This window comes from Medicago sativa, chromosome 5 (genome assembly GCF_051527215.1).
Source record: "Medicago sativa cultivar Bolivia chromosome 5, Bolivia_mono, whole genome shotgun sequence".
In the NCBI taxonomy this organism is placed as follows: domain Eukaryota; kingdom Viridiplantae; phylum Streptophyta; class Magnoliopsida; order Fabales; family Fabaceae; genus Medicago; species Medicago sativa.
In genome coordinates this window covers 30,321,408-30,343,600 of record NC_140753.1, presented here as the reverse complement: position 1 = coordinate 30,343,600, position 22,193 = coordinate 30,321,408, and the positions used below count along the sequence as shown (strand labels likewise).

Here is a 22,193-nt window from a genome sequence, read left to right as displayed (position 1 = left end):
ATGACCTGCGAAAATAACAATTTGAACCAAAAATAATTTGATTCTTTTATTCCATAATGACTTTATTATTCTTGTAAAGGGAGAACGTCTTAGGATCACATCATACTCTCCCTCTTCAAGAGAATTCGACCTCGAATTTATAGCTTGAATACCTCCTGGGTCAAAAACAAATATATTGAATTCATCACATGTAACTTTAAATTTAAAGAGCACTTCACTTTTATTGGAAGAATTTGTTTGTTTTTCATTCCCTTTTGATTCGTGGACATAATCTTCGTTCCGAATCTCATAATTTCCTTCCACTTGTTGAGAAAAAATTTCTTCATTGACTTTGTTTCCTTCATAACATAAAGAAGAAATGTTAGGAGATTGAACAATATTAGAAGAAGAATCCCAACATTTGAAAACACAAACCAACTTAGAAGAAGGTACTAATGTAATAGTAGGCCAAAACTTCCCAACATTTTTCTCTTCCTTTTCCTTCTCATTCTCCTTTTCTTCTCCTTTTTCCTCTACTTCTTTTTCATCACTTTCTTTTGTCTCTTCTCTTTCCTTCCTTTTCACTTCTTGCTCATGACTTTCTTTTTCTTCTATCTCTTTTTTATAATCATTTTGGATTTGAAATAGATTTTCCTCTAGTATTTTAGCGATATCAGCCATTCCTCTATCAATCCTTTCCATCATTTCCTTCTTTCTATTTTCTCTTTCCCTTTCTCTTTGCAATATTTTTTCACCTTCTATCTTTTCCATCTTCTTTCTTTGAATTTCTCTAAGATGATAAGAAGGTGCATAACGCCTCCTCATCATTCTTTTCATTTCCTCCCAAGTTTCAATGGGTGGATCTCCATACCTCCTTCTTTCCTTGATAGTTTGATCCCACCACACCAATGCATAATCTTTAAATTCAAGAGCTGCAACCTGCACTTTTTGAACATTAGAGTAAGTGTTGCATTGAAAAAATTGTTCGATTTTTGTTTCCCACTCTAAATATGCATCCGGATCTCTTTGACCTCGAAAAAATGGAACTTTGATTTTTTTGTCACAATATCTTTCCATTTTTTTTCTAACAAACAAAGATGGATTAAAATGAAGAAAAGAAATGATAACAATGGAAACTGATTTCAAAACTGAAACAAATTTTTTTTTCCCAAACGAAACCGTGCTCTGAATACCACTTGATGAAGGACAGAAATTGTATAGGAATAAAAGTAAAATAAAAAAGATGGATTTTGGGGAAAGGAATGGTAAAGAAGGCGTCACACTCACTTCCAATCCAAGAAGGAATGCTAAGCCATGAAGAATCGCCACAATGGTAAGGAAGCCATTGATAAGATTCGATAAACTTGGTTCAATCCAGAACCAAAAAAAGAGACAAAGCTCTCACAACACACAAAGTGTATTTTTTATCAAAATTCTACATATCTTATTCATTATTTTCGCCCCCTGTATATAGGTAATAGGCTAGAATGCTGAAAAGCTTACAATTATATCAAGATTAATGAAATAACTCTTATGTGGCTAATTATTGCAAGGTAAGGTTACAAATTTATTGGTTTTGATTTAAGGTGGCTGAATTAATTCTTGAAGTTACACACTCATGGCTGTTACTTTTGGACAATTTTCAGCGTCCTCTCTCCTCCACATTATGCTCTTCAACTACTCAAATTAAGTGTTTCACCTCTTTTGCTTCAGCTCCTTCATTTAATCACGTCCTACACTTTAATCCCATTTTACACCTTGAGATATGCCGATTTTTCTTCTGACTCCAACATATGAAATGTAGATAATTTTGTAACCTTTCCAACACTTCAAAGATCACCTCAATCGGAGTTGCAGAGCTCTAGATATGATGAATACAAGACAGATACATAATGACCTGCGAAAATAACAATTTGAACCAAAAATAATTTGATTCTTTTATTCCATAATGACTTTATTATTCTTGTAAAGGGAGAACGTCTTAGGATCACATCACCTGAACCATTAGCGTCCTCATCCTCATCCTCCAGATTTTGATTTTGTGGAACGCCATTACAGGACCTTCTGTTGTGACCAATTACACCGCAGTTGCCACACTTGTGTTGCCCTCTTCCCCTACCCGTTCCAGCTGACGTACTCGGTCCACATCCCTTTGTTCTCACAACATGGGGATTCATTACTGTCTCTTCAATGTTTGCAATGTTGTCAGTTTCAGTGTTAGTTTCATGTACATTGCCACCATTTGCATGCTTCACCTTCAGCTTATTCATTTCAACTGTCATCACATCAACAATGTGTTTATAGTCTTCATCATCACCATGTGCAACCACTGCTAATTCTTTGAATAAATAATGTAGATTGGCAAGCTTTGCAGTCGAATTTGATTCCCAGTAGAAAAAGCCATCTGTGTGAGTTCCACTGAATTCTTCCTTGGCTTTCTTAGTCCATCTTTTCAACACCAAACAACTGGGCAGCTCATCCTTTTCTAATATCACTAGTACAGCGATAATATGATGATAAGGCAACCCCAAGGACTCCATCCTTTGGCAATTACATCTAAAATCCCCAGTTGTAGGGCAGTATAAAACATTCCACACTGATCCGGTATCATTCCACTTTTTAACAAGGTAAATTTCATGCATTCCTGTCTTAAGGCGATCGCAGATTCTTAGTGACGAAGCTTTCTTTAACGTCGGACGAAATAAAAGAAATAACCTATTTGTTAAATGGACAGATGCAAACCTCTCTAAGGATTTCAAATTTGTTTGCAAAACAAACTCACCGTATAATCCTTCAAAATTAGTTTCCACTTCCCTGAATCTAAAGTATGTTAGGCATCTATGAAATTGTTGAACAAAATCAGTTAAATTGCATCTGGAGTGAACATACTTTCCAATATGGCTATGCAATGCCTCACACCTTGAGTCGTCCTTATCCCAGCAAAAAAATTACCTCGTATCAAAGCTGTAGCCCACATGTTTCTTCTCTCGTACAAATCTTGTATCCAAATGTTGTCTTCCAATCCAAACTTACTCACCATTTCATCCCAGGTTTCTTCAAACCGACTAACATCAATGTCACCCAACATGCACCTTTTTAGGTAATGTCATGAAATCAGGAACACCTACATTGCTAACTGCACTGCATAGCAAATGCCATGCACATAACCTATGATGAGCTCTAGGAAAAACATTACGAATTGCATTCCTCATGGATAAATCACCGTCGGTTATAACTGATGTTGGAGCCTTGCCTTCCATTGCCTCCATCATTTGTTCAAGTAGCCAGACATATGTTTCTTCGGTCTCATTTGATACGAGAGCAGTTGCAAAAATAATTGTTTCATTGTGGTGATTAACTCCAGAAAACACAACAAATGCTACAACATCACCAAAAATCTATAATTCAATCTGCTCTCACCATCGCACCAGAAAAGATGTTCCAACCTCCCCTCATTATCAACTGTGTGTCTAACAAACATCATCGGGTCTTTGGTTCCCAAATCTCTAAGAAACTTTAGTGCAGTGGATGCATCAGCCGCTCGTAGATGTCGTTGTTTGGCAACTTGATTGTATAGGTCCTTCCTTCTAAAACCTATCTTCCCATATCCCCCACAGTTGTTTGCAAATGCACCATATACTTGACAAGTCCTAATTCCAACTTTTTTAAAGTTTAGAATTTGGGAAATATCAGCCTCCGTAAACTTTCTATGTCCAGGTAACATAGAACAATATTTATCTTCAATCAATGTATGGTTGTGTTCATCAGCAAAGAGAGTCACATACCATCTTTCTGTATGAATATTAACGTGAACACGAAATTTAGCCAAAAAACCACACCTACTTTGACGTCTTGGTTCACGCTTTGGAGTTGGCGTAGTTCTCTCATTAGTTTCCCTGTAACCCTCATTAGAACAAACAAATGTTTGTTGCAACTTCTCACCCTTTACATTCCTAACAAGCTTGCTTTTGCGGACAGAGAAACCATTCAATCTTGAATACCAACTATAGAATTGATATGCAGTTTCTAAATTTAAAAAATCATACCTCCCAACATCTTCAATGCTAATATTTTTCATATTCACCTTCAATATATCAGGCATACCATTTATGGTAATTGGATCTTCTTTTGGGTTATGTTCATCGAATTCTTCGTTAGTGTTGTCCAAATTCTCATCTTCATTCCCATTCTCATTAATTACCATCCCCACAATCATCCTCATTCATATTCTCATCCTCAGCTTCATACTCATCATCCCCACTCTCATCCTCATTCATAATCTCATGCTCATCTTCATACTCACCATCCCCAATCTCATCCTCATCCTCATCCTCGGTCATATTCTCATATTCATACGAACTACTTTCAGTTCCATTGCTATTGTTACTCAAATGTTGTGTTGAGCCTTGATTGTGGTCATTCATAGACATGATATTGTTAATGTTCTGCTACAAGTAAGAAAGTATTTTAACAGTTAAAATCAATCCACCATTTAACAAAAATTTGCATATTGTTAGTAAGGGGTGACAACATTTCAAATCAACAAACACTGTCGATTTAACTCAAATTTGCAAGATCATCACCAGTCATTAATTCTTTTCAACAGTGTTGCAACAGTCATCACCAGTCATTAACACGGCTAACTTTAGGATCTAACACCAATTTGAAAAAGCTAATATAAGTAAAGATCTAAAAACCCCTTTGGATTTAACACAACTAACATATAGCATCGTTTATCGCAAAGATAGTCGAAGAAAATATACTTACTGAAAACAATGTTAACTGCAACAGATTCACAACGATTTGCACGAACGAGGAAACAGGAATCAACGATTTCGATTTTGATTTGAAACTTTGATTCTGATTTGGATTTGCACGAACGAGGAAACAGGAGGCAACGATTTCGAATTTTTTTTCGGACAAATATTCTTGGATTTTGATTTTGTTAAAATGTTGGATTTTGATTTTGGTAAAGTTATTGTTAATTGACGTCATAAACTTGATTTTAAGTTATTGAAAATCGATTTCTTAAAAATACAAATAATTGGAATAAACCGGAAGCAACAGGTAAAACATTAAGTGGAAACCGGAATTCCAGGTCAAAAAAAACTGATCCATGGTGGAACATATTGAAAACTGGTCCATGGAAGCCACCGTCATCTTTTGTAATGGCACCAACAATATAAGAAATATAATATAATTTTTTTCTTTTTTAATAATACCAACAATATAATGTTAATACAAGAAATTTATTCAAGGGTTTACTTTCAAAAATAAAGAAGTCATCTTAAAATCTCATATTCCCTTTATATATAACACAAACATTAATTCTTGTAAAAAAAAACATAATTTCAACAAAAGCAAAAAAACACCTAGCATTCAGACGGCCACAAACAATACATTTTATGACATTTTTATTTTAATTAAAATTAATATTTTTTGTTAAAATTATAGGTAAAGATATTCTGCACTTTTCGTATTATAACAACTATACTTATTTTTCTCAATGACATCAAGAATATACCAAATATTATTTAAATTTTTTAACATCAACAACATAGCAAATCTATAATAACAAATATAAAACTGATTATTCTTCTTCAAAAAAAAATACAAAACTGATTATGAGAAAAACACCCTTTTTTTTGTGGTGGTCGGGGTTTGATCCCCAGACCTTCCATATATTATGCATTGTCCCTACCAGCTTATGAGGACGGAGAAAAATACCCTAATATAACACGTAACAAACTAGGAGTATATTACTCCGGAGTATAAAAAAAAATTATATTTGTTATATTATTGTTGTCATTGAAAAATATAAATATGATTTGTTGAGTTTGTTATGTTTGAAAGATGCAAATATCTATACTTATAATTATTTATTTATATCAAAAAATTTATATAAAATGTCGTTTCTAATTTACACGTAAAATTTCTAGAAAATATTGCTGATAATCTACAAGTGTTAACAACATAAAAAAAAGGTGTGTCCGTCTTTTCGCTAGTTGGAATAAAAAAAAAAAAACCAATACAAAATCTCGTATTCCCTTTATACATAGTATAATATATATAACACACACGGTGATATTATTAACATTCAGACCAGCACAAACATCATTTTGTATGAAATTTTGATTTTAATTAAAATTATTAATTAATTAATTAATTTTTATTAAAATTATAGGTAACAATATTTTGTAGGATCATGGTCTTGACAGGTGGCGGTAGGTGTTGGGTCCTATTAACGGTTACTCTGTTAAGGGGACTTATCAGTTTCTTACACTTCATGACACATCAATGGAGCGTGGTCTTTATGATGTAGTGTGGCTGAAGCAGGTTCCGTTAAAGGTTTCTATATTTGTTTGGCTGCTTCTCCGCAACAAACTCCCTGCCAAAGACAAACTTTTTCGTAGGAGGGCTCTTCATCACGACGACATTTATTGCATAGGTGGATGTGGACCCATGGAGTCGATATGTCACCTTCTAATCCGATGTGACATATTTGGCACTGTTTGGAATAAGATTTATAGGTGGCTAGGTATTTATTTCATCTCTCCAGACTCTGTCACGGATCATGTTCAGCAGTTAAATTATACCAAATATAATTTAAATTTTTATTTTTTAAATGACATCAACAATATAACAAATCTATAATAACAAATATAAAACGAATTAAGAGAAAAACACTAAACGTAACAAACTAGTAATTTAAAGATAAAGAAATTGAAATTGATAATTAAAACTAACTAAGAGAATAACACTCAGACGTAACAAACTAGGAGTAGTATATAGATATTACTCCACCATCACTTTCTCGTCAAACTCTCCCTCTCACACAAGCAAAACCCTAGCAATGACTTCTTTTCCAACTTCTACTCACAAACACACCCAAGATATGTCTTTGGATTATCATCATCCCTGCAGCGACAATCGCTTCTTCTTCTTCGTCCTTAGTGTCTTCATTGCCTTCGGCTGTTTCATGGTTTTGATGGTTGCATCCATGGACTCCCAATCCACCCCAATATTCAAAGTCAACTCTGTGGGTGCACTCAACTCAGTAACCGTTAACGGCACCCAATTCACAGCTGAGTTCAACATTTCGGTCTCCGTCTATAACCCCACAGACTTTTCTCGTGCCTATTACAAGGCAGTCTCTGCAGAGCTCTTTTACGGAGGTGAAGGTCTGGTTCTAAACAGAACATCTCTGCCATCTTTCACCACCCATAGCAAGAGTGATAGCGTGATTAAGATGACACCATCGGTTAACATTTCTGAGGATTTTGGCGGCGTGGCCACCGACGTTGATCGCAGGCGCAAAGATGGAAGGGTGGAGTTTGGGCTAGTTTTGAAGGGTTTGTTTAAAATGAAGAACTATGTCTACCATTCCGACTGGAAATCTTTGAAGGTTGTTTGCAACCCACTCAAATTTGCAGTTTCTTCAACAACAAGTCATGGGGTTTTATTGGAAGGTTTAACCTGCACCAGAAAGTACTGAACAATATCAATATTCATATGTTATTTACTTAGTTTGCTTTTTTTTTTCCTTTTAGGATCAAAAGTGTTATTTTCTTATTTATTCTGGTAGATATATTATATATTTCAAGACACTTAATTAATTAGTAATATTATATCAGAAGTGTGATTTGCTTATGTTTATTTATAATTTTGTCTTGTTTCTGTGACTCGATTTCTAGTTGATTAATCTCTCCTATTAGGTTAGGGAGAAGGACATTATGTCAACAAAGAAAGTAAAAAAAATCCTTTGTCCATCACTTTTTCAATATAAAAAATAATGTTTCGCCTTCCCTCTTATGTTCTTAAAAATCTCATATAATCTTTTGTTCCTTTTCTTTGTTTTAGTGTTTTCATCCTGTCAATTTCAGGAGTGTAATTATCTTTTTTAACTTGTGCTCAATTTAAGTGTTCCATGGTTTTGCGACTGTACGCAAGCTCTTTAGGTTGCGCATGATTAATTGTGAACTAGACCATCGACGAGTGCTAACGCACGGGGTCATATGGAAGGTAATATTTGACGGTAATAGACAAAATATATTAGATGAATGTCGTAATATTAAGAAGCATATACATTGACATTGTACCATAACATAATATAGCGAGACGGATTAGCATTTATAAGTAAGAGATATAGCGAGTCGGGTTAACGGTTATTCCTTTCCAAAAAAAATAGCATCTAATTTGGAACATAATTTTATTTTACTTTAGATAAACATTAAATGTAAAAGTGTGGAGGGAAAAATTAGGTTAAGTATAGAGAGACGGGTTAACATTTATAAGTAAGAGATATAGCGAGACGGGTTAACGATTATTCCTTTAAAAAAAAATAGCATCTAATTAGGAACATAATTTTATTTTATTTTAGATAAACATTAAATGCAAAAGTGTGGAGGTTAAAATTAGGTTAAGTATAGCGAGACGGGTTAACATTTATAAGTAAGAGATATAGCGAGACGGGTTAACGGTTATTCCTTTCCAAAAAAATAGCATCTAATTAGAAACATAATTTTATTTTAATTTACTTTAGATAAACATTAAATGCAAAAGTGTGGAGAGAAAAATTAGGTGAAAATTAGGTTAAGTATAACGAGACGGGTTAACATTTATAAGTAAGTGTCCTTTCCAAAAAAATAATTAGGAACATAATTTTATTTTATCCTTATTTATTAATTTTGTTACGTCTGCAGCAACTTAACCTAATTTTTTCCCGCTCATTTGCTTTATTAGGTTTGCAATTATTTAACCTAACAAATTTCATCTAAAAAAATGCATTGCACACCAATTTCATTTTTATCCTCTTGCCCTTTTTTTTTTGAAGAAAATATTTTCTACCATATCAATGATCTTACGGGTTAAAGATTATTTATTGGTCTCCATTATAGTCGAGAAAACCCGTGTGACGCACGGGTCAAAAGTCTAGTTTAGATAAACATTAAATGCAAAAGTGTGGAGGGAAAAATTAGGTTAAAATTAGGTTAAGTATAGCGAGACAGGTTAACATTTATAAGTAAGAGATTTGTGTTAAAATAGATTAGGGTTGGAATGTATTCTGTTTGGGTTGTTTTTGGGTGTTTTATGTCCCCCAATCTCTATATCACTTTCTTTTTATTTAATATAATTTTTCGTGTTCTATAATACGTATTTGTTTTTTTTCAAACAAAAACAAAAAAAGAGCAAGAACTTAGTCATGCTTTCCTTTATTTTTTTTCCTTTTAAATTTGGTATCAGATTAGGATCGACTAATAGCGGATCAATCCCACCGTTCATTCATTAGCATAAACAAATATAAAGCAATGTTTTGTATAAACTAGCTTACAGATATTGTCATTGGAAAGATTGGAAGACCTTAAGAGCAACGGATTTTATGGTCCCAAACCTACATATCATCGGACTATGATTTTGATAATTTAACATTTAACATCCTTATTTATTAATTTTATTAGGTCTGCAGCAACTTAACCTAATATTTTCCCTCCAATTTGCTGTATTAGGTTAACAGTAATTTAATCTAACAAATTCCATCTAAAAAAATGCATCGCACCAATTTCATTCCTATCCTCTTGCCTTTTTTTTTGTCAATATTTTGTACACTTATTTAATACTAAAAAATTGCATCGCACAATTTCATACTTTTTTTTTGACAATATTTTGTACTCTTATTTAGTACTAAAAAAATTCTAAAAAAATGCATCACACCAATTTCATTCCTATCCTCTTGCCTTTTTTTTTGTCAATATTTTGTACACTTATTTAATACTAAAAAAATGCATCGCACAATTTCATGCCTTTTTTTTTTTACAATATTTTGTACTATTATTTAATACTAAAAAAATCCATCGCACCAATTTCATTCTTTTTTTTTTTGACAATATTTTGTACACTTATTTAATACTAAAAAAATGCATCGCACCAATTTCATTCCTATCATGTTGCCTTTTTTTTTTTGACAATATTTTGTACACTTAATTAATACGTTTACAAACAGAATACCCTAATTTCCATGCAAACTCGATTACCTTAATTTCCATGTAAACTTGGCTATATATACCAAACCCTAAACGGTGTTTCTCTCAACAACAAAAAAACCCTAAACCGTGGTAAATTTCACACACATCACAATAATCATATATTTTGATATTTAGAGGTTTGCAAATGGAAGGACATGACCTTACAACTTTCCTCTCATACCGCTGCTTAACTAGTAACTTTGATTCAATTCAGAATTTTTTTTTCTTCCATTTTTTGGATTGTTATTAGTAGTGTTTTTTGAAGCATATAACATACTGAAGCATATATAAGTAGTGTTTTTTGAATTATACAATTGTCATACTTTTTGTAACATGTTGTTTTCCATTGATTTGGTAGGTCCTTTGATGACTCATCCTGTTACTGAGATGGACAAGACTGTCACCAAACTTCAAACAGTGTTTTCTTGGTTAAAAGATTTCAAACAATAATATGGTATGTCTGTTAATGATTTTTATTTGTAAATTTAAATTATTCTAAATCAAATATGCTTATATATGTGTCTGTGCAAACGACCTTATTTAATATGTCTAACCCGGGCAACGCCGGGTCTCTAACCTAGTTACTTTAAAAAATAATTTAACATTATATAGTCTTGTGATTTGCCTTCCTGAAAGGTATTAGTACTACAGTTATGATTATTGTTTATTTTTTCAATAGTTTAAGTTATGAGTGGGGAAGAGGTGAAGAATTTATTTCTTTTATATGATCCAACGATAACATAGCATATTTTCTTTTGTGTGTATATTTGTTCTTTTGGGCTATAATCAAGTGCCTTGCAGTCCTAATTACTTTGAACAAGAAGCAAACCCAATCGGATGCATATCCAGGCATCAATTCCTTCATCATTTGTAACCAGATCAGCTAGCCGCTTGCTTAGAATAGCTAACTGCTCTAAATAATTTTTTTGGTTAAATTGCATTTGTGGTCCCATAACTATTTTGCTAGTATCGCTTTGGTCCCTTAATTAAAATTTGATTTATTTTTGTATCTTAACTTTCTATCCTTGAGTCAAAACAAAAAAAAAAACTTTCTATCCGTGACACATTTTGGTCATTTATGTTAGTTTTAATTCAAAAACGTTAGGGTTTCTTTATTTTCTTCTGAAATTTTTCTGAGATTTTTGTCGTTGAAGGTTGATGGAGATGATATGAAGATGAAGATGAAGATGAGGGGAAGAAGATGAAGAAACCCTAACGTTTTTGAATTAAAACTAACGGAAAGGACCAAAATGTGTCACGGATAGAAAGTTAAGATACCAAAATAAATCAAATTTTAATTAAGGGACAAAAGCGATACTAGCAAAATAATTAAGGGACTAAAAATGCCATTTAGTCTAGTTTTTTTTTTTGTAAAGTTGCTCTTTTTCATTGAAAAAAAAAAGCGATATTCATTGATTAGATAGAATACATCAGATACAATAACATGTCCAATGTCGCTAAAAACGTAAAGGGTGAATCAACAAACAAACTCACATCACCCAAATTAATAGAATACAACAACAAAATGTCTACAAATAATATGTTAAAACCTAGGTCACCAAAATATCCATGTTTCCGGATCTGCAACGTTGACATCCAAATCATTGATTGAATTTGTAATTGAATGAAGCTGATCTTTTAATAGTGAACAAAGAAACACCGCAACAAGACGTGAAATCAAACAAGCCGCATAAGACGACGAACAACACAATGCCACATTCACACGACAAAATCACGAAAAACAAAAGAAAAAAATTGATATATGTGAAAATCACTTATTTATAGTGAAAGAAAAGAAGAATAACAAATGCAATGTTGTGATTCTAAGTCGACATAACGACCTAAAACCATCCCTCTTCAACGAGTGAAGGAGAAAGTAAACTCAAAGAGAATGAAGAGTTTCTCTCACTAAAAAGATGCTTTAAATAAATAACTAGATGTAAACCTAAATATATTGACAGTGGTTCCACACAACATTTAACTTGTGATCGAGAACTTTTTACAGAACTGGACAAATCTTATTCTTCTGTGATCAGAGTTGCGAATAATGGAGCAAAAATTACAGCAGAAGGCATTGGAACAATAGTATTTAAGAATCATTCAGGTTCCAAACTAGTTTTGAATGTTTTATATGTTCCTCAAGTTTCTGAAAATCTTTTAAGTGTTCCGCAATTGTTAAAAAATGGTTACAAAGTGTTATTTGAACATGAAAATTGTGTGATTAATGACCAAAACAACAAAGAGGTGTTCAAAATTAAGATGAAAAAGAACAGATTTTATTTAGAGTTGACGAAGAATCTAGAAGATCATGAAGATGAACGTGATTTGAAAAAAACTCATGTTAAAGCAAAGAATGAAGGTGCAAGGGAAAAAGCGCCTTTCTTTTTAACGAAGGTGAAGAACCACCGAAATGCCATAATAAATGCGATGGTTAATACCTTGAACCCTAGGTATTGAAGCTGGCCAAAAAGAACTCGGAGGGTTCAAAATATTATGTCTACTAGACCATTGACCCGTGCTAACGCACGGGTCATATCGAAGGTAATATTTGATGGTAATTGGTAACAAAATAGTTAAGTTGAAGGTCAAAATATTAAGAAGCATATACGTTGGTACTGTACCATAACATAATATTTCCATAACACCGTCCTTGTACTGTAACGTAACATAATATTTTAGAAAGTAAATATTTGACATTAAATGCAAAAGTGTGGAGTGAAATTAGGCGAGAGAATTAGGATAAAATTAGGTTTAATTTTGCGAGACGGGATAAGATTTATAACTAAGAGAAAAAATAGGACTTAATTTTCGCATGAAATTAGAAACATAATTTGACTGTAGATAAACATTAAATGCAAAAGTGTGGAGGGAAATTAGGCGAGAGAATTAGGTTAAAATTAGGTTTAATTTTGCGAGATGGGTTAAGATTTATAAGTAAGAGAAAATTGTCAATGGCTTAGTGGTGAAATTGTTCAGAAGATGCCATTAAGACTCGGGTTTGAATCCCTACAAAGACTTTTTTCAATAAAGATTTTTTAGATTAATTGCGTGGAGAAAGGAGGGAAATTTTGAGATTAAAATTAGGGTTTAATTAGGGATAAGGATAGCTTGACGGGTTAACATTTATAAATAAGAGATAAGAGATTTAATGATTTGTTTAAAAGGGTGATTGATATTGGATATCAATTAATGGAAGCAACATTAAATCAAGAAAATTGTCGTGGTTTAGTGGTGAAATTGTTGAGAAGTAGCCATTAAGACTCGCGTTCGAATCCTTGCAAAGGCTTTTTTCAATAAAGATTTTTTAGATTAATTGCGTGGAGAAAGGAGTAGGGTTTAATTAAGGTTAAGGATAGCTTGACGGGTTAACATTTATAGATAAGAGATTTAATGATTTGTTTAAAAGGGTGATTGATATTGGATATTAATTAATGGAAGCAAAATTAAATCAAGAAAATTGTCAGTGGCTTAGTGGTGAAATTGTTGAGAAGAAGCTATTAAGACTTGGGTTCAAATCCCTACAAAGGCTTTTTTCAATAAAGATTTTTTAGATTAATTGCGTGGAGAAAGGAGGGAAATTTTGAGATTAAAATTAGGGATTAATTAGGGTTAAGGATAGCTTGACGGGTTAACATTTATAAATAAGAGATAAGAGATTTAATGATTTGTTTTAAAAGGGCGATTGATATAGGATATCAATTAATGGAAGTAAAATAAAATCAAGAAAATTGTCAGTGGTTTAGTGGTGAAATTGTTGAGAAGAAGCCATTAAGACTTGGGTGCGAACCCGTAAGATCATGTGTCGATCAATAAACGCAAATTAGATTATTAGAGATACAATATTACAATCAAATTTGTCTTATTATGTCATTCAATGACACTTGAATCTTATCAAATTAAATACTGTTATTTTATTTTATCACAATATATTATTGGGGCATTATCTTCTCATTTTTTTACAAAAATTATAAAGAAAAAAGATAAAAAGAATACAATACTATTATATTGTTGCACGGGTCAATTTTATTTATTACTTTTATACTGAAACATCAAAAATTGACTTGTAATAATTGTTTTAAATTTCTACTTAACATAAAAAACAAAGTCACTTCAATTAATAGAATTTCTAAATTACACGTACATCTCTTAAAAGAATAATTACACTTTCATATTTACTAAAAGTGATAATATATTTTTCCAACCAAATACATATCATATCTGCATATATCATAGAATTTAATAATAGAAGAGCTGTGTATTTTTCAAGGGGTATAACAATAGATGTAATTTAATGCAGTTCATGGTTCCTAACAAAAATTTTTGAATTTCAAATTGAAGAAGTGTCGGAAGAAAATACATAATAAGGGTTAGCACTTAACAATTAATGTGGATCATTTGGAGGGAATTTTCTAGGTTTAGTTGTTGCAAACCTAATAAGATTAAAGAGTAAGGGATAGCCGAGTTTGCATTGAAATTAGGGCAGCCTAGTTTGCATGGAAATTAGGGTATTCTGTTTGTAAACGTATTAAATAAATGTACAACAACTTGTCAAAAAAAAGTCTATAGAAACAATAGATATATACAATTCTGGTTGTAAACGTATTAAATAAGTGTACAACAACTTGTAAAAAAAAAATCTACAGAAACAATAGATATATACAAACGATGACACAACATGATATGAATGAAAAGCTCATAAGTGAGGAGAAATATTAGGGATTGCTACATTTTAGATGGAATTTGTTAGGTTAAATTGGTGAGCTGCATGGAATTTGTTAGGTTAAATTGTTGCTAACCTAATGCAGCATTTTAGAGGGAAATTATTAGGTTAAGTTTCTGCAGACCTAATAAAATTATTAAATAAGGATTAGGGTTAAGAATAGTTTGACGTGTTAACATTTATAAATAAAAAATATTGGATATTGTTTAGAAGGGCGATTGATATTGGATATCAACTAATGGAAGCAAAATTAAATCAAGAAATTGTTAGAGGCTTAGTGGTGAAATTATTGAGAAGAAGCCGTTAAGACTCGGGTTCGAATCCCTGCAAAGGATTTTTTTTATTTTTTAGATTAATTATGTGGAGAAAGGAGGGAAATTTTGAGATTAAAATTAGGGTTTAATTAGGGTTAAGTATGGCTAAGAGATTTAATGATTTGTTTGAAAGGATGATTGATATAGGATATCAATTAATGGAAGCAAAATTAAATCAAGAAAATTGTCAGTGGCTTAGTGGTGAAATTGTTGAGAAGAAGCCATTAAGACTCGGGTTCAAATCCCTGCAAAGACTTTTTTCAATAAAGAATTTTTAGATTAATTGCGTGGAGAAAGGAGGGAAATTTTAAGATGAAAATTAGGGTTTAACTAGATTGTTGACCCGTGCGTCGCACATGTTTATTGTTAAGGGCACATGTTTATTGTTAAGGAATTGACATACGAATAATAAAATGCAATATATAATTGGTAACGGTGAAAAAAAGAACAACAACTTGTCAAAAAAAAAGTCTACAGAAACAATAGATATATACAAACGATGCTTATCAGTCAGGAGAAATATTAGGGATTGCTGCATTTTAGAGGAAATTTGTTAGGTTAAATTGGTGTGCTGTATTTTAGATGAAATTTGTTAGGTTAAATTGCTGATACCTAATGCAGCATTTTAGAGGGAAATTATTAGGTTAAGTTGCTGCAGACCTATTAAAATTCATAAATAAGGATTAGGGTTAAGGATAGCTTGACGTGTTAACATTTATAAATAAGAGAAGAGATAAGAGATTTAATGATTTGTTTAAAAGGGTGATTGGTATTGGATATCAATTAATGGAAGCAAAATTAAATCAAGAAAATTGTCAGTGGCTTAGTGGTGAAATTGTTGAGAAGAAGCCATTAAGACTCGGTTTTTTCAATAAAGATTTTTTAGATTAATTGCGTGGAGAAAGGAGGGAAATTTTGAGATTAAAATTCGGGTTTATTCGCCAACTATGAGATTAAAATTTTTCAAATCGGAAATAGCTCTGGCGACAACTTATGCGATTTATGCACTGTTCATTCACCAACTATGTGCCTTCTAACTTAACCTTTCTTTACACTAAGCTCTTCTTTTTTCCAACACCGACATCAATTTTCATCATCCATAACCATGAAATCCTTCTTAATATAGACATAAATCAACCGATTCCAAAAAAAAACCGAACCAAAAACAACCATTAAACCTCAAAAATCATTCGTGCAAGCATTGAATTCCAACGTTTGTGACATCCCTTTCTCATAGCTACCCAAACAAGTTATCAAAGGTGATTTATCTTCAATTGAGATTCCTGAGGAGGAGTATGAAGCAGGATTGGAAGCGTGCAAGCATAACTTACATGGAAGAGTAATATGGCCAAAAGGAACCACATCATTGACTGTTGTTGCTCTGCGCATCAAGCTCTCTACAGCCTGGAAAGATTTGGGAAGATGGGGGGTTTCATCCATAGGTAAGGGCTAATATGAATTTTGCTTCTCATCAGTAGAGGATTTGAGAAGGGTTCGATCTGTGGGGTTATGGAACCTAGAGCCTGGTTTGCTAAAGTTGTTTACTTGGTCAAAGGATTTCAATCCGGCTTTGCAACAAAACTGTTCAGCTCAGATATGACTAAGAATTTATAGTCTCTCTCAAGAATATTGGAGACCAAAGATCCTTTTTGCTATTGCTAGTAGTGTAGGATCTCCAATTTGTACTGATGAAGCAGTAACAAAACCAATGTTTGAGAGAACATTTGGTCAATTTGTTAGAGTTTTAGTAGATATGGATCTATCAAAACCTTTGAAATACAAGGTACTTGTGGAAAGGAAAAATTATTCCTTTTTTGTAGATTTTGATTATGAGAACTTGCCAGCATTTTGCACTCATTGTAGAATGGTTGGACATCATTTAGGAAACTGTAAGAAAATGAAAACTGATGAGGCAGTTGAAAACATGAAAAGGGATACAAGACAAAATGTGAATGTGAAAACAAACCAGGTATTTGTTCAAACTAATGATGGAAGAATCACACAACAACAACAACAAAAACAAAAAGAAGTGATTGAGCTGGATGGTTCAGATGGGAAAGAAATGGTTGAAACCAGCAAGAATGATCAAGAGCATTTGATTACTCAGGAAGCAAGTGTCAGCAAAACAATTCCTGCTGCTGTGTTGAAAGAGCAAGACAGGTTACTAGAGAATGAATTGAATGTACAAATCCAAAACTCTATGGCAGAGGAGGAAGGAAGCTTGGTAGGCTCTGAGTTTGTGGATGCAACTCAAAACAATTCAGACACAAATTCTGTGGATGAGGAAGAAACCAAAAATGGAACAACTGCTAATAAGGAAATTCAATTAGCACATGATACTTCTGCTGATCAAATCCAAAGAGATATGAGGTTCCTGAATGAATCATGGGAAAATATAACTGAGGAAAAGGAGCCAGTCAATGATGAAGATGAGGGATTTCAAGTTCAAATGGCATAGCATCAGAAGAAAGCTCAAAAAAGAAGCTAAACAATAGAGAATCATATACAACCAGATCTAAAGGTCCAACTCACAAGCCTTTTAGATGAAGAGTCTCTATTAGAATGCAAGGGGTATGGCCAATGCTCCAACTAGATTGGCTCTTAAAAGGTTAATTACTGTAAATAAACCTGACTTTTGTTTTATAGTTGAACCCTGGATTAGTTTTGATAGCTTCCCTAGAGGTTGGTTCCATAGATTGGGCTATAAGTTATTTGCTTCCAATATTAGAAATGACTTACTACCTAATCTCTGGTGTTTTTTCTTACACAACCTTCAACCTGATGTGATAGAATCAAATGATCAAATGGTTGCTTTCTCTTTTAACTATAATAATATCAAGATAGGCATCAGTGCAGTATATGCTTATACTTTCTACACACATAGAAGATTGCTTTGGAACAAATTGCAACAAATTCAAAATCAACATCAATTCCCCTAATGTTTTATGGGGGACTTTAACTCAATTCTTGGTTCTCATGAGCACAGAGGCCACTTTAATCCTGCTAGGGCCCCTATGGAAGAATTTCAGCTCTGGACCAACAATAATCACCTCATTCATCTACCAACAACAGGTGCCTTCTTTACTTGGAGAAATGGAAGAGATGGCATCAGAAGTACAGAAAGGAGACTGAACAGATGTGTTTGCAACCAAAGTTGGATGGATATTGCAACTTCTATTAATTGTTCAACCCTTACCAGAAACCACTCAGTACACTACCCAATATTGCTTGAATTTCAACTGACCAATCAAAAATTTTCAACTCAATTCAAGTTTCTAAAGATGTGGAGTTTACATGAAAACTGTAAAGATGTTATCCAATATAGCTGGAATACTCAAATTAATGGTTGCCCTATGTTTGTTTTGAGTAAAAAGCTCCAAAATCTGAAAGTAAGATTGAAGATTTGGAACAAAGAAGTCTTTGGTAATATCCATGACTTAGTCAAAAACTCTGAAGCCTCCCTGAAATCCATACAAGATCAAATCCAAACCCTTGGCCACACACAGTTACTTGTCCAACAAGAAAAGAAAGCACAAAAGGACCTTGACATAGCCCTGAACAAAGAAGAAGTCTTTTGGTTGGAGAAATCTAAGGTTAAATGGCACTTAGAAGGTGACAGGAACACTGCATATTTTCATAGAGTTGCAAAGATTAGAAATGTCACCAAATTGACCACCAGAATCAAGATGGAGAAAATTATGTCATTGAACCTGATCAAATAGCATCCCATACTATCAATTATTTTAAAAATGCTTTTTATACTAACAATGTTTTGCAGGACCATGCTCTGGTAGAGGAGGCAATACCTGAGTTAATTGATGCAGATGTGAACAACTTGTTAATAATGATTCCAACCATTGAAGAGATCAAAAGTGCTATTTTTTCTCTAAACACTGACAGTGCACTAGGACCAGATGGATTTGGGGCAAACTTCTATCAAACTTACTCGAAGATAATAAAAGAAGATGTCCACAATGCAGTTTTGCAGTTCTTCAATACAGGATGGATCCTTCCCAACTATAATGCAAATACAATGGCGCTTATCCCCAAAATTCCAAATGCTGACACTTTGGATCAATTCAGGCCAATAGCTATGGCAAATTTCAAATTTAAAATTATCTCAAAGATTATAGTTGATAGGTTGGCTCAAATCATGCCAACAATCATTTCAGATGAGCAAAGAGGTTTCATAAAAGGCAGAAATATCAAAGATTGTGTTTATTTGGCATCCGAAGCTGTGAATCTCATGAATCAAAGAACTTATGGTGGTAATTTAGTTCTAAAAGTTGACATTCGTAAGGCATTTGACACTTTGGAGTGGAGCTTTTTCCTTAGAGTTCTCAGAAAGTTTGGGTTCAGTGGAAAATTTTGTCAGTGGATTGAAGCTATCCTTCACTCAGCAACCATCTCAATCAACATCAATGGCACTCAACAAGGATATTTAAATGCTCAAGAGGTATTAGGCAGGGGGACCCTTTATCTCCTCTTCTTTTCTGCATTGCAGAAGATGTTTTGAGCAGAAGTTTGAAGAAGCTTGTGGAGCAAGGCAAACTGGAGCAAATGAATGGCACTAGGAATTGTAAGGTAACTTCTCATGCTTTATACGCTGATGATATATTGGTTTTTTGTAAGGGCAAGATGTCTGGTGTTGTTGCATTAATGGAACTGTTTTCTAAATATGCTCAAGAATCTGGTCCGAAAGTTAATCCAAACAAGTCAACTGTTTTTGCTGGATCAATACCTGCCCCTAGACTTAACCAGATTATCAACCTGATTGGTTTCAATCAAGGTTCCCTCCCATTCAACTACCTTGGAGTACCTATTTTCAAAGGCATACCTAAAGCTACATATTTGCAACCAATAGCTGACAAGATCAAATCAACGCTATCAGCTTGGAAGGCATCCTTATTATCTATAGCAGGCAGAGTATAGTTAGTAAAATATGTTGTTCAAAGTATGATTATACACACCATTACTGTTTATAATTGGCTAGTTTCATTTCTCAAAGATTTAGATAGAAGTGTCAGGAATTTTATCTGGTCAGGAGACATTTCAAGAAGGAAGCTAGTAACTGTGGCTTGGAAGAAAATGTGTAGGCCCTATAATCAAGGTGGATTGGGGATTAGATCCATATTAAATCTCAATTCAGCATCAAACTTGAAGTTATGTTGGAGCATGTTACATTCAAAGGAAAGTTGGGCAGATCTGTTAACTAGCAGAGTTATGAGAAATGGTAAAGTGATTAACCACCACATTTTTTCTTCTATTTGGTCAAGTATTAAGAGTGAATATGGTGTTATTCTTGACAACTCAACTTGGTTGCTGAGAAATGGTGAAGATATTAGGTTTTGGACTGACTCATGGTGTGGAGAACCTCTCATCAATCAGGTGTCGTTTGATAACATTGACATTAATGCAAGAGTTTCTGACTTCATTTATGCATCTAATTGACATTTTGATCAGGAGTTCATCAACAATTTTCCTCATTTGCCTCATCTGATACATCAAGTAACTATTGCTTCTCAGAACAAACAAGATGAGCTGGTGTGGAAGTCATCAAATACAGGCTCCTTATCACTCAAGGAAGCTTACCAGTTCAAAGCTCATCAGTTTCAACCTTTGAACTGGGCAAAGATCATTTGGTCTCAACACATACCCCCTTCCAAATCTCTCTTGGTTTGGAGGATTATGCAAGATAACTTACCCTGTGATGATAATCTTAAACAAAGAGGATGTTGCCTGGCCTCTATCTGTAATCTCTGTGGTGAACAAGAAGATTCCACTTATCACTTGTTCTTCTCTTGCACCTACTCTACTCAAATTTGGAGATGGTTTGCTGCTATCACCCAAACATCAGTTCAGTTTTCTAACATGGAGGAGGTATGGAACCTTTACACAGAGGATGGTCACCTCATTGTCAGTTAACAATAAGGGCTGCTCTAATTTTCATTTTTAATGTTATATGGAACTCCAGAAATGTGGCCAGATTCAACAATAATCTAATCCCATGAAGAACTGCGGTAGCATCAATTATCTCTGGAGTCTCCATTTCTGTCAGTAACTCAAAGATGTTTGCAAGTTCATCTATGCTTGAATTCTCCATATTAAAGGCTTTCAGTTGCAAGATCAACTCTTCTCCTTCAAGCATTGAAAAGAGGTTTTTTGGAATCCTCCAATTTTGCACTGGATAAAAGCTAATTGTGATGGTGCAGCAACCTCTGGAGCAACTTCATGTGGTGGAATATTCAGAAACTACAACGATCAATTTTTGGGATGCTTTGCCGAAGGTTTAAATGGTGGAAACTCTTTAGTTGCTGAGCTATGTGGTATAATGAGAACTTTAGAGCTGGACCAACAAAGAAACTACAGGTACCTTTTGTTGGAGACTGATTCCATGATATCAGTGCTTGCCTTCAAACACACAGATATAATGCCCTGGTCTTTAAGAAACAGATGGTTGAATTGTTTGAATTATATTGGTGGAATTAATTTCATTGTGTCCCATATTTATAGGGAGGGGAATGTTTGTGCGAATAGATTAGCTCACATAGGTTTGTCTTTAACAACCTATCAGTACTTTTTTACTCTACCAATGGAAGTTAGAGAAGCTTATGTTAACAATAGACTAGGAATGCCTAGTTACAGGTTCACTTTTGGTTGAGAAGGTTTGGCATGACCCCCTTCTACTTTTTGTAACAATCTTTTATATATATATATATATATATATATATATATATATATATATATATATATATATATATATATATATATATATTTTGGCGAGTATGCTCCCTGCATCTCGCTAGCTTTTTTTTTTTAAAAAAAAAAGGGTTAAGGATAGCTTGACGGGTTAACATTTATAAATAAGAGATATATATTTAGATTTGAATTTATTAAGAATTGAGATGAAATATCATGGGGATATACGAATTATGTTCTTTTTTATGTTCATAATATTATTTTCTTGTTTTAAGTGTTGTTTGAGTGCTGATTTTGTGTTTTTATTTAACATTTTTTTTTGAAAATTTGAAGGTACAATTTGTCAATAACTCACTCCATTACTTTTTAAGTGTCATTTAACTGCAAAAGTATTCCTATTTAACTGTCTTTTTAGTATTTTAATGGTATGATTTGTCAATTATACCCTTTGTCAATTAC

At 33.3% G+C, this 22,193-nt stretch overlaps 1 protein-coding gene across 1 annotated transcript; it reads left to right on the top strand.

The window, feature by feature from the left end:
• The first annotated feature begins 17,980 nt into the window (after positions 1 to 17,980).
• LOC146921683 (uncharacterized) lies at positions 17,981 to 21,696 on the top strand. The gene is made up of 6 exons (XM_085711366.1): positions 17,981 to 18,694; positions 18,814 to 19,491; positions 19,668 to 19,961; positions 20,499 to 20,940; positions 21,248 to 21,404; positions 21,549 to 21,696. The coding sequence occupies exons 1-6, from the start codon at positions 17,981 to 17,983 to the stop codon at positions 21,694 to 21,696; spliced, it is 2,433 nt and encodes an 810-aa protein (XP_085567492.1).
• The last annotated feature ends 497 nt before the right edge of the window (positions 21,697 to 22,193 follow it).